Source organism: Anoplophora glabripennis, unplaced genomic scaffold (assembly GCF_000390285.2).
Source record: "Anoplophora glabripennis isolate ALB-LARVAE unplaced genomic scaffold, Agla_2.0 scaffold185, whole genome shotgun sequence".
Taxonomy (NCBI): Eukaryota; Metazoa; Arthropoda; class Insecta; order Coleoptera; family Cerambycidae; genus Anoplophora; species Anoplophora glabripennis.
The window spans coordinates 236655-249817 of record NW_019416354.1 but is presented as its reverse complement, the minus strand read 5'-3'; the positions used below and the strand labels follow the sequence as shown (position 1 = coordinate 249817).

Here is a 13163-nt window from a genome sequence, read left to right as displayed (position 1 = left end):
TGAAATAATATTAAGTAATTTTGATATCAAAATTTTCTTATATCTGAACTGCATTTTTTATAAGTTGTATTTTCAACATGACTCAATTGAACTTGAATTGTATAGGTGTAAAATTTATGAATTTGTGTAAACGTATTTTAAGATTTCTTAAAATTTTAAAAAATACTTAATTGGTAGGTCAAACCAGTATGCTTTATTTTAAGCTTTTGAGAAAATAAAAAATTAATTTTTATTAAATAACGTTTATAATAAATTCATTGCTTACATGAATATAACATATAATTGTGAAGTACACTGAAAAAAATAGGATAAGCAAATAAATAAGTACCTCACTTTCAAAATTTATTTCGTTAAATTTTATATATTTATTTAAAATATACAATTTCTTAGCTATATATATTATCACACTTGACAAATCTTATTTAATAACAAAAATACATAACTTTTGTACTACTATTCACTACCATGTCAATTCCTTATTTAGTTTACTGTAGGCTTAAAACTTGATTATCAAAGTAATTTATTATAATTTATTAACGTTCGACAGAAAGTGGAGTAATCAATTGTGTTACATAAAGGAAAAATGAGAATATTTAATTTTTTTCATATAGGAATGTCATATGATTAATTCATTCTAAAGATTGCATCTGCAGCGTAAATTTTTTGAAATAATACAAATAAAAAATTTGACAAATTCCTGCCACTATGGTAGTGTTAGGAAGAAAATTAAAATTAGTGTCAATTGTTTGTACTACTTTTGCGTTAATGTCAATTGTTAGTAGTCACAATGGTGGGAATTAAATAAAAAAAAATATTTTGTTTTCTTGTCGATGTTTTGTCAGTATATACTGTGACATCCTCAGGACATTATAATAAAATTGACATATTGACAGACATTACAATATATCCCCACATTAGGATTTAAAGTATGTTTTTTAGTGTAAGTAATATAACATGTTGTTCACAATATTAAGTATATGTAGGTAATTATTTATTTACTATGTATTTTTAATTCATTATTAGNTAGTTCATATCTCTTACCGTTTCCGAGATCCCTGTCGTGAGAAGAGAATTTGTAACAGCCTGTATATTAGATATATATTGTAAAATAAAATCTAAGATATACTTAACACCAGTTTAATTATAAATTATAAATAATTACGATTTGAAAATTTGGATTCTGAAACTTAATTTTTTAGGGATTTAAAAAAATTAATTAAAACTGAGCTTATGTCATGGATAGACACCACCATTTGCTAAACAACTAAACAGAATCTGCTATTTGTCAGTAACAATCTAGATTTTTTACCTATACTAAAAAAATGATTTTGTACGAGTTCAAAATTTCCTGTTAAAATAATGATAATTCAAATGATCAGATCTATCTATTATGTACCTATATGCTCTAAATAATAATAAAATACCTATTTTGTAGAAAGCAACAATCAATAAATTTAATAGCAGTAAATTAATGAACAATTCTTTTTTCCTGCTAATACCTTTGTCATTCTTTATCACAATTCTTGTCTTTTTTTTTATTAGAATGTTCTCATTTATAATATGTTATTATTTAATAAAGTAAAAATTCTTTTTTAAAAGTCCTGAATTGCCATTTTTTAATTATATGAATAAATGGATGGGTCTCAAGATTTACAATTAATCTGCTTAGACGTTACATGATTGTTCTCTTATGTTGTAAGTGGCACATTAAGGAAGATTTGCTAGAGAGTATGCTTAAAATGGAAGAAATTGCTGCCATATAAATTGACTTTTTTTAGTTATTGCATAAAAAAATGGCACAGCTTTAAAGTTTGGCAATTTTTGGTACATACACAGTTCCCGAAACTTAAATCATGCAAACAGATGCAGTTACTGTGACACACCTCTACAAAGGGTTATGTACATCCTTTGTGAATTTGTATTGTAAGCAATTTCATTGTAGGTGGACGCGAGTGTTGTCGGTGAACAATTTTTCATTTTCTCTTTGTGTTTGCGGTTTTACAATGGCCGATTTGAGAGAAAAGTGGATCTAGATAATTGTTTTGTTTTAAACTTGATAGAACCAAAACACAAAATATTAAAGGTATTTTATAGCTCAAAAATAATCCTATATAACTGTTATAGCAGCAAAAGGTCATGCCATGACTAAAGTTAAGGGGAAGATATGAAAAGAAAACATCTGTTCAGAAGTCAGTAAGAATGACTAGGTTCTCCACCAATGAAATGTGAGATCATATACTTACTGCTTTCATCATACAGCAGTTTTTGGTAAATTTTGACTATTGTTTTGCAGCCCTTACTTAGCTCTTTGCACCTTTTTCGTCTCCCCAAACATGAAAACTAAGTGAAACTGACAACGGTTTGATACAATAACAAAACAAGACTTCCAGAATGGGTACCACCACAATAAGATTGTTTAATATGACTTTGAGGTAACTACCACCTTTTATTGAATTTTCATTTCGTTTCAACAACAGTTTTAAAATTTTTGATATTTAATTTCCAATCTGCAAATTATTTTTTGATATCTAAAATCAGAACGTTAAGCCGTTAAAAAATGTATATATTATAAAACCTGTACCTATACTGACGTACAACTTAGACTTAGACGTAAGTATAAAATCTCTTTGCTTATGAGTATTTTGAGAAACAGTAACAATATTAATTTTTTTCTTTTCATCAGAAAAGGTACATTGTTGTATCAAACTGGATAAATATAAACAATATTCATATGAATATGTTATCTTCACAGAAATACTTTGAAATATTTTAATCTAAATACCTAGTATATTCCATATAAATTTAATTTAAGACTCATTCGCGGACCATTCATAACTTTCACGTTTAAATCTGTACGGAAAATATTCAGGTATTTTTCAAATTTCGTTTTGTTCTGATTATAAAATTTATAGCCACAACTGTTTTATTGGCTGGTACTTGGCACTACTTAACTACTTACACTTTCGTCTTCTTATTTGTAGTAACTTTCGTATTTCGTCTTCTTAATTGGTTAAATAAACTGTGATTTTTTAAATTAATATCCATATGAATCGGTCAAATATGTATTTCGATACAAATCTAATAAACTATAATCATAGAAAAATTAATATACAAGAACTATAATAAATAATAAAACTTTAATAAATAATCATGTGAATTTTGCCTACCCTACCAGTAATTCTTTCTACTAGTTTAGACAAGTAGTACCAATACCAATAGATAAAACAAATTAAAAATTTGCAAATGTTAGGTTAAGGAATAATCGTTCAAGTTAGGTTAACTTGAAATAGATATATTTACTTATTTTATAATAGTGTTAGTTTCATACTTACACATACTTTCTGTGTTTTGGTAATAAAATATAACTTCACGGTAAGCTAGTATATAAAAAATTACATAAATGTACTACTTTTTTATTTCTAGAAAATGATGCGTTATGAGGAAGAAAACGAAAAGTTACAAGACAAATCAGCTTGTGCTGGAGTTAGGGCTGATTTAAAAATGTGTCTCCTAGAAAGCGATTGCTGTAAAGTGGTAAGTTTTCGACTGATTATGCCTCTATAAAATTTCTTATGCTAACTTCCTTCATTAAAATAGTTTCCATATTTAATATATTTTTAAATGACCCTTAAAGCCAAGCCATAATGCTTTTTATTAACAAAGTACCATGTAAAATGTAACGCCCTCATATAAATATTTCTAGCATAAGAAGACGCCACGTGAATGTTTAAAGCTCAATGATGGTACAGTTCCAACTCAGTGCCAAGTCCTTCGTAACACCTTCTTTGAATGCAAACGATCTTTGGTAATTAATAATTTTAATAGAAATTTTTTATTAATCTATATGTACTTACCTATTTTTTTATTTTCAGTTGGACAACAGACAGAGATTTAGAGGAAGAAAGGGATATTAGAATATTTGACTTACCAAATCAACAAAAGGTTTAGTGATTTAGTTGTATATATTGAGTGATTATTTATTTTTTAATAAAGTTGTAACTGATATTGGCTTTATTAAAAAAAACATGCCTAATATGATTATACTTCTATCAAATATTGTAATTTAGAAAGTATATAAATTAGTTGGGTTTAATAATAGACAGAAATGTAAAAGAGAAACACATTTTCTACAAGGATAATTCATTTATTTTTAAAAAGCTAAATATACAATTTGCTTCTGGCTAATTTTGTTATACAAAATAATACTACTACAATAACATAATAGTGGTGAAATAATATTAAGTAATTTTGATATCAAAATTTTCTTATATCTGAACTGCATTTTTTATAAGTTGTATTTTCAACATGACTCAATTGAACTTAAATTGAGTTGTATAGGTGTAAAATTTACGAATTTGTGTAAACGTATTTTAAGATTTCTTAAAATTTTAAAAAATACTTAATTGGTAGGTCAAACCAGTATGCTTTATTTTAAGCTTTTGAGAAAATAAAAAATTAATTTTTATTAAATAACGTTTATAATAAATTCATTGCTTACATGAATATAATATATAATTGTGAAGTACACTGAAAAAAATAGGATAAGCAAATAAATAAGTACCTCACTTTCAAAATTTATTTCGTTAAATTTTATATATTTATTTAAAATATACAATTTCTTAGCTATATATATTATCACACTTGACAAATCTTATTTAATAACAAAAATACATAACTTTTGTACTACTATTCACTACCATGTCAATTCCTTATTTAGTTTACTGTAGGCTTAAAACTTGATTATCAAAGTAATTTATTATAATTTATTAACGTTCGACAGAAAGTGGAGTAATCAATTGTGTTACATAAAGGAAAAATGAGAATATTTAATTTTTTTCATATAGGAATGTCATATGATTAATTCATTCTAAAGATTGCATCTGCAGCGTAAATTTTTTGAAATAATACAAATAAAAAATTTGACAAATTCCTGCCACTATGGTAGTGTTAGGAAGAAAATTAAAATTAGTGTCAATTGTTTGTACTACTTTTGCGTTAATGTCAATTGTTAGTAGTCACAATGGTGGGAATTAAATAAAAAAAAATATTTTGTTTTCTTGTCGATGTTTTGTCAGTATATACTGTGACATCCTCAGGACATTATAATAAAATTGACATATTGACAGACATTACAATATATCCCCACATTAGGATTTAAAGTATGTTTTTTAGTGTAAGTAATATAACATGTTGTTCACAATATTAAGTATATGTAGGTAATTATTTATTTACTATGTATTTTTAATTCATTATTAGTTGCTAATCATAATGGTGAATAATGGTTTTAAATGCATATAACTTTATACATACGTTTTAACATATTTTAAATCGTAATGTGTATCATTATCAATTATATGAATTTTATCGTATTGTCATGAAGATGTGACTGTATAGAGATTGATGTAACATTGACAAGCAAAAATACGTAGTTTCTTTAAAATTTAGCCTGAATCCCCATTATTGACTGCTCACAATTAAATTCTAGGCTGTTAGTCACATTATTTTTTTTTATCAACATTCTGTATAAATTCTTGGCATATTTGAAATAATTTTTCAAATTATTTTAACTTACGCCTGCATAGATACATTTCACGCAAAAAAATGTTAATGACGATAAGTATTACATACTCATAATTTTAAACTAGCACATTACCTATGTGAAGTGTTAGTCCTATTAGGTACCTACAGACAAAATGACTGTTTAGGCAATCTGAACGCTGCCAAGTACGTCAATGATTTTAACATCTCACTTCTATTAGTTACACAGTACATACTCAAGTTGATGAAATAGCCGATTCTTGAAGAACAAAATATTTTTCTTGCCATGATGCAAACGTAAAATATTTGAGGGCTATTTTAGAATAATAGGTTGCATGAGCATAGGTTCCATATCCAACCTTCGAATTATCGATCATTAATAAAATGTCAGCATGAGTTAAGGAACTGATCTCTAAGAAGTTGAGAAAGGCTCAGTATGTGTGTGTGTGTTGACCAAGTAGTCAGCAGATCTGATATGTCAGATATGGTCGGTTGACACAATCGGCTGATCCATGTCTTTCCGTATGGGGGTACCTACTTTATACACTATAAATATTACTTCTATTCCCCGCTATTTTTTGACAGCAAAAAAGTATAAAAAGTGTAATTTAGGGATTTTTTTTCAAATTTTCAAATACCTAAGTTGTTTTTTTCTATAATGAAATGCATTTTTTTGTACATTTTTGAATTATTATAGTGAGATTATTATTTGTTTCTATATAACCAAGTCTTTATCCAACATTAGCTCTATAGCACACTCTGGTTATCAGAAATAGATCTATCCTTGGACCTATCAAACTACAAATCACTGCAGTTGTAAGAAAATCTTCAACTGAAATTTGTAAAAATGTACAGAATGTTCTAATAAAAGCGAGTCGTCAGTTACTGCAACATAGATAATAAAACATTTCAAAAGTTCTTTACAACTTCAACATCAAAGAATAATGGAAAAAATAAGGAGCGACACTTCACCAAAATGAAAATGTTAGGTAGTTAGATAACATAAAGTAAATTAGAAAATGAAAAACTATTTTTAAATATTGGAAAGGAATTAAATACATTAATACCTGTATCATTTTATTGTCTATTCCTTTACTAAAATAATTCAAATGCATTTATTTTTTTATATTTACATTTTCCAAACTATTCCACTTGACTGATGAACTGACAGCAATTAAAAACCATTTTATTGTGATGAAAAACATATATTACAGCACTTAAGAGAAATGCTGTAGAATTATTAGAAATATAATTATTGCTAAAATTAGTATTGCGGCACCCTTAACTAAACTATCATACAAAACTTTCAGATATACATAATATTTTTTATAATAAATAGATATAATTTCTGTATTTGTATTGTACATATTTAAAAAATCACAACTCCTCTGCAAAATTGTCTTTAATATATCTTAAACTCTTAAAACTTTTAACGAAAAATATTGCTATGTGATATATATGTAGGATATGTCATTGTTGTAGGTGTGACAGTATGAAAAGTACTTTTCCATATACTCATTTGAAGAGTATATGTAGACGATAGATTATGGTACTACTATTTTTGCTAACAACACTTTTTAATAAGGGCTAAATCAAGCATATAGTACAAGTATCTAGATATTTATAAATGTTGCCTATTAGTACAATGGGCAATCTAAAATAAATTTTATCACATATGATGCTGGAGAAGGTATAAAAAGGTGTATAATACCGGTACCTGTCACTAATAAAGGCAAGCTCATATTAAAATATCTATTAAAAATGTAATTAAAATGTTTGTAAAGGTCTAAAAATCCCAGTGTACCCTGTCAGTCTCGCACGTAATGCAGGTAAAATCAATGCACAGACTGTAATATCGTTTAATAGGTTTGCACATTCACACAACAAGATATACATTTTATCTCCTTTCGGGCTCAGAGATTTGTGGAGAGATATCCTTCGTAGTCCCGCAGCTGTTGGCAAATATCGATATATCATTCTGGCCCCTGAAATAGAACAGAACAGTAAGAAGAGAAGGTGCTTTGGAAATGAAACTTTTTTATTTGTTGAGGACACTTATAAAAATAATAACAATGTAAAATTAGTTTACACAAGTAAAATTATGTTGAAAATATATAGTTATACACTTTTATAACTTTGTAAATAATTTAAAATGCATGAAAAGTGGGTCTTATCTTTTATAAAATTTAACTAATATAAGAACAGTTTTATTATAATTAAAAACATTAGATTTTAATTGAGCGAATAGCCCTAAATATAAACACTATAAGTAAGCAGTAAGTAAGTAAAATAACGAGTTTATTGCAACAAAAATACATTTACTAAAAAAAATTTATAAATTTTAGCTCCTGTAAAGTACTGAGAAACTTTTGTATCTCCTGGCGATCTAGAGAATATTATTACAACTTCTCACCTTAATCTGCCTCTACTTTAATTTTAATTTACCTTCCATTAGTTGTTAATGTCTAATTATAACAAATCGTATATTGATTTATTGTTTTGTTTTTGGGTCAATAACTATTATTTTTATCTACTATCTACTTCTCTAGTTGACAAACTTTTCTGTCAAAATAGTAAAATTAATATGTAGTACAATTTGACTGCCTTAATTGTGCGGTCTGTCCTAACCACCAAAATAATAATCCAAAATCTATCTATTCAACTAAACAGTTATGATACAGTTGAAACACTTAATGACTTTGACTGGTTCAACCGTATACTTAATGCAGCCTTTAGCCCGATCGCCACAGCTTCCAACAATACTTTATATTCATCTTCAGAGTTCGACTATCACCTGACTCAACTTCTCCCGTCTATCATTTTTTCTGAGTCATCATTAGTACAACTGACTATACCTAGTATTACAGTGTCACCACTGAGGATGTATGAGTATTAAAATGCAAATCTTGGTAATTTTACCTGTCCAGTATAACCAGTTCCTTTCGAATTTCTCCTTGTCGTCTCCTTCGAACACTTTGTATACGGACACCAGGTAACCAGTTGAAGGAGTGTGGGTTTTGGTCAAAGACATTCCTATTTCGTGGATAGGCGGCCTGCAAATCGACGCTACCTCGGTATATAGGTCCAGAGTGTGTGCTGCTGTGTACCTAGTCGCCCTGGGGTCGAATTTGGTCAGACTGGCAGTGCGAAGATTATTGTAAAACATCACAGGATTTGTTTGTGAGGTGTTTATCACATAGTAAGTTATGAAAGGGAATTCCGCTGAAAAATGCAGAAAGAATCGTCAGAAAACAAGTAACACACACAGATTTAAAAAAATGAGAATAATATCCCTGGTAGCACAATCGTGTGCAATTCTAATACAAGTTGTTTCAAGTTTACTTGAAATAGCCAAATTGTGTCAGATTGTTTTGTGTCTATTGCTGAAATTTATATCGTTTCTTATGCAAGATACTTTTACAATACTTGCACCAGACTTAACCAAAAGTACTTGAGGCCAAAGGGGTGAATTAGTATTAGTAAGTCAAGTACAATATGTCTTACTTAATTCTAATGTAATATGTAGTCACTTGCTTTAATTTACCCCGTTGTGCTCAAGTGCCCTGAATCAAATCCATTGAAAGTTTTGATCAAGACAATTGCACAATGAATCTTGCAGTAAACCTGATGCTGATTTCAGCAGTAGGTACACAGCAGTAAGCAAACTAGTATATGGATATAGATGGTTAAAAGCCTGATTTGTTAGATAAATATTTATATACTTCATTGCTTGATAAATAGTATTAATTTCTTTCTCTCATATTAGGTTCTTAATACATTATATTGTTTTCATTATATTTCCCTCGTTATTAGACAGTTATTGTCGTATTCCAAGTAGCGAGTACACTTCGAATTTCACTCAATCACTCAAGTTTTGTATCTGACCTATGAAGCCAATTATTAACACTCTAACTGATCATCCCTGCCCTGTGAAATAAAGAACGCTGAGTAGAAATTGAAATTTTAAATGAAATCGACAATTATATAGTTTATATTTGTAATTGAAGAACGAAAAATATGATTTGATCAAACATTAGACTTATTTATTTGTATCTATACGTTATTTCTTTTGTAACATAATGGAAATTGGCTGTTTCTAGAAAAATTTTCTATTTAAACAAACCTTAAGATTTCAACTTCAAATCTTGAAAAAAAAAACAGTTGCGTAAAAAGTTATTTGTTGGGTCAGAAAATTTTACACCATGTACTTTATTAATACTTAAATTAATTTTTTTCATTTTTACCACATTCTAAGAAAAATTGATCACTAGTTAAAATAAAAAAGTTGTAAATGCAATAGGGATGAATAATAAATTCAATTTTCGTTTCCAAACTTTATTTTTGCAAAATGGGAAGATACATGCGTGTATTTTATTTAGAGACCCACCGAATGTGATTTTTTTGGCCGAAGCCGAATTTCGGTTTATGGGTCGCCTTCGGCCGAAGATATTTTTATTAACTTGAAAATTTTAATTAATAACAAACATATAAGATACCTAACCTAAAAGTAGGTAAAAAATAAATGTATGTTTTGGAAATATATATAATATAATTTCAGTGATTTTAATACAAAAAGTTCATATAAACATTGGTCCACAGTTGCTTCGTTTTCAAGATACATGGTTTAGATACATCTTTTATAAAAAAAAAATGCTATTTCCTAAATATTTTAAACAGCTTTTACCCAATTTTGTTGTAATTTGGCAGTGTTATTTGTAGTGTTAAGGAGCTAATTTAACCCTAATTTGATTAGATTTGTTAAGTGCTGCGGCGTCCCGAATGGTACCTTCGGCTTTGGCGAAAAGTTCGGCTTAATTTTGGCCGAAGCCGATTCTTAGCCGAAGGTTTAAATAATGGCCAAATATGGCCGAAGCCGATGCCGATTAATCGGTCGAAGTTATTTGGAGATGGTCTTGTTTTTTTATAATACAATTTTTGTCCCCGGATTCTGAAAGATGTAAGATGGCAGATGTAGCTGATTAATTTTTTTAATGTAATGTTCAAGGTTATTATCTCGCCGTCTTAGAGCCGATTCTAGTAATATTAATCAAAATGACCTCCAAGGTCAAATCCGAGGTCACCAATGATAGTCCTTGGTGACCCAAACAACTTTATAGAGGTCATTTTCCTGATATCTCACTATTCTAACGAGATGCCAACCTGAGAAGTTCGGATGGAAGTGTTGACCCTCAAATGACCTTGAAAATGAAAAAATAACCCAACTACGTCTCCGAATGTAAAATCTGTACTTTCCTCAGATTCTGGGGTCGGAAATTGTACTACCATAAAAAACAATAGTTGACCTTCAAATAAACTTGAACAAGACCAAAATAAATCAACCACGTAACCGAACGTAAAATTGCTCAATCCTTCAGAATCCGTGGACAAAAATTGTGTTACCATAAAAAAAATTAAATTACCTTCAGCTAACTTCATCAAACCGACACCGGATCCGGATTCTGTGACGCCAAAAAGTCTAGTTTGTCACGCATTGACTTTTTTGCCGTAGGACTATTCATTTATTAGTCATTAATCCTTCATTCTAGAAAAAATGTAAGCCTCTACTACTGAGAAAATTGTGTGTTAGGTCCCTTTATCGGTGAAACCTATCGGAAACGGTTCTTAACCTTCATTTTAGAAAAATTTAAACCTCTATACTCTATTGATTGAGAACTAATTGGAAGACCCTAATTGATAAGCCCCATTTTGCCTAATAGGCATAATGTATAACTGTCTTCAGTATAATGTTGATGTCAAACCTATCGCTACAAGCACCCAGATAGCCTTTGTTGAAAATCGAAACTTTCACCTACGTTTCGATTCTAACCACCGAAACTGTTTATGCAACCGCAAACCGCTCCAAACACACCCAGGCAGAACAGACTACAAAATCACCCGAATCCAAAGAGGCCATGTGTCAGACACCGTACCTACTAAAGATTCACTTGAGGACTTGGTGGAGTGTCTTTCCGAAGCAGGTTCAAACATCGATTATGATTTACGAAATTTTATATTGTCATCGGTTGCAGTTGCCATATTATGGAAATAATTAGATAAACCTACTATTTGGAATAGTCCCTATTCTTCATTTTAGAACAATTTAAGCCTCTACTACTGACTGAAATTTAGTTGGAGGCCTCTCATTGGTGAAGCCTCATTTTACCAAATTGTTCCTATACCGATTTTTTTTCCTGAAACACTGCTTACTTACCGTGCCGTTCCATATTGGATAGAAGCATTCCCGTTACAGCCGTCTTGGCTTGCGCCACTTCATTTACCAACTCCCCAGCTGTCACCCTTTGTTTAAATAAGGGCTGTACTAAGGGTGATTCTAAAATTGGGTCGATCGGTTCCAGCGGACTCATTAAATGACATAAGACACATAGTTTCGGATCAGGTACCTAAAAAGTGATTTCAATTCATTTGTTATCAAATTCTTTACGCTTGCACAGATAAGACAGCAAGAATAAATTTTATATTAGCATTTGAAGCGTATTAGCATATTAGCATAGTGAAGGATTTAGTTTTAATAACTTCCTGAAGACATTTATGTTTTTCCGAAACACTCTATAAGTCAGAAAGTCGGTCAGTATTTCTGCACTTCTCATATATTGACGATAACATTTACAATAAATTTATACACATATGCATCGCTACCGGATCTAAATTTCATTTACTAATTACCATTATTATTACCTTTTCCTATTAGCGTTCGTAGAAACAATTTGAAACATGGACTTACCTCCATAACGTGTAGATTCCCAGCCTTTTTTTCTAAAGAAATTCCAGGGGGAGGCGGTTTCTGCAACAGAACAAGTCTTTATTAACAAGAATCTTTAATCGTTTCATTTATAGAATTATTTATATGCATATTCTGTAAAGGACTTGCTGAATGCTGAAGCCTAATAAATTATTTAATACCTACGTAAAGTTTTAAAGTCGATTTGCTTTAGCTAACGACGTCTTCGAAGGGTTTAAATAATTAAATAAGCCTGAAAGGATTTCATTGTTCACAGCAAATAAGGGACAATTTCTCTATATTTTAACCAAAGTAAATCAAAAAATTGTGAAAAATCGTTGTCGTAATTTATCTTCGTCTTAAATTAGCTAAGTTTAATAACTTCTTAGTTTTTTTTTTAGTTTGCTGTTAACTCACTTGTAACTGATTAAATAGAGGAATATTTTTATTTTAAAATATATTGAAAAATATGACATGGCTGTTTTATAGTATTTCGTTTTTACTTAATTTGACAGAATATTTGTCTATTATTAATAATTAACAAATTAAAATAAAAATATGAGGAGTTTAATAAAATGGATTTTGGGATAAATTGTTGAAACTACTGGATAAAAATATTTCCCCATCTTAAGAATTTTTTTATGTATTTATTTAGGTAACCTAACATCTTGCCACGAAAACTGATTTTAGACCAGGGTCGATAATTTTTGAAACCAAAAAAAATTATAGCGGGATGAAACCCATTGGAAAAGAAAGAGAATATAACAGAAATGAAAGGAAAAATAATTTACGGGCGATCTGAGGTCGGGAAGGGGTAGGGGTTGAGTTTTTAAGGGTAAAAAACGGTTTCCCTTGATTTCCAGAAAAACTACAAGTCTTATGGAAA

The 13163-nt window shown here is 29.3% G+C and overlaps 2 protein-coding genes across 6 annotated transcripts in view; one reads left to right on the top strand and one right to left on the bottom strand.

Annotated features, from left to right (window-relative positions):
- Positions 1–3237: 3237 nt before the first annotated feature.
- LOC108906656 (cytochrome c oxidase assembly factor 5) lies at positions 3238–4041 on the top strand. Its single transcript, XM_018709970.2, has 4 exons — positions 3238–3372; positions 3424–3534; positions 3704–3805; positions 3873–4041. The coding sequence occupies exons 2-4, from the start codon at positions 3427–3429 to the stop codon at positions 3912–3914; spliced, it is 252 nt and encodes an 83-aa protein (XP_018565486.1). The 5' UTR covers positions 3238–3372; positions 3424–3426; the 3' UTR covers positions 3915–4041.
- Positions 4042–4622: 581 nt separating this feature from the next.
- LOC108906670 overlaps positions 4623–13163 on the bottom strand; it is a 68711-nt gene continuing 60170 nt past the window's right edge. For all 5 annotated transcript variants that reach the window (XM_018709989.2, XM_018709990.2, XM_023454226.1 and 2 more), the window contains 4 exons: positions 12281–12340; positions 11750–11939; positions 8458–8760; positions 4623–7523 (listed from right to left, as the gene is read on the bottom strand). In XM_018709989.2, the coding sequence (XP_018565505.1) occupies positions 7306–7523; positions 8458–8760; positions 11750–11939; positions 12281–12340 (771 nt within the window). In that variant the 3' untranslated portion in view covers positions 4623–7305. The remainder of the gene's footprint in view (positions 7524–8457; positions 8761–11749; positions 11940–12280; positions 12341–13163) is intronic.

Excerpts from the sequence above, each read along its gene's own strand:
- LOC108906656 (XM_018709970.2), top strand. The coding sequence starts at position 3,427 with ATGATGCGTTATGAGGAAGAAAACGAAAAGTTACAAGACAAATCAGCT. Across the intron at positions 3,535-3,703 it reads AAAGCGATTGCTGTAAAGTG|CATAAGAAGACGCCACGTGA; the intron begins GTAAGTTTTCGA and ends AAATATTTCTAG. Across the intron at positions 3,806-3,872 it reads TTGAATGCAAACGATCTTTG|TTGGACAACAGACAGAGATT; the intron begins GTAATTAATAAT and ends TTTTATTTTCAG.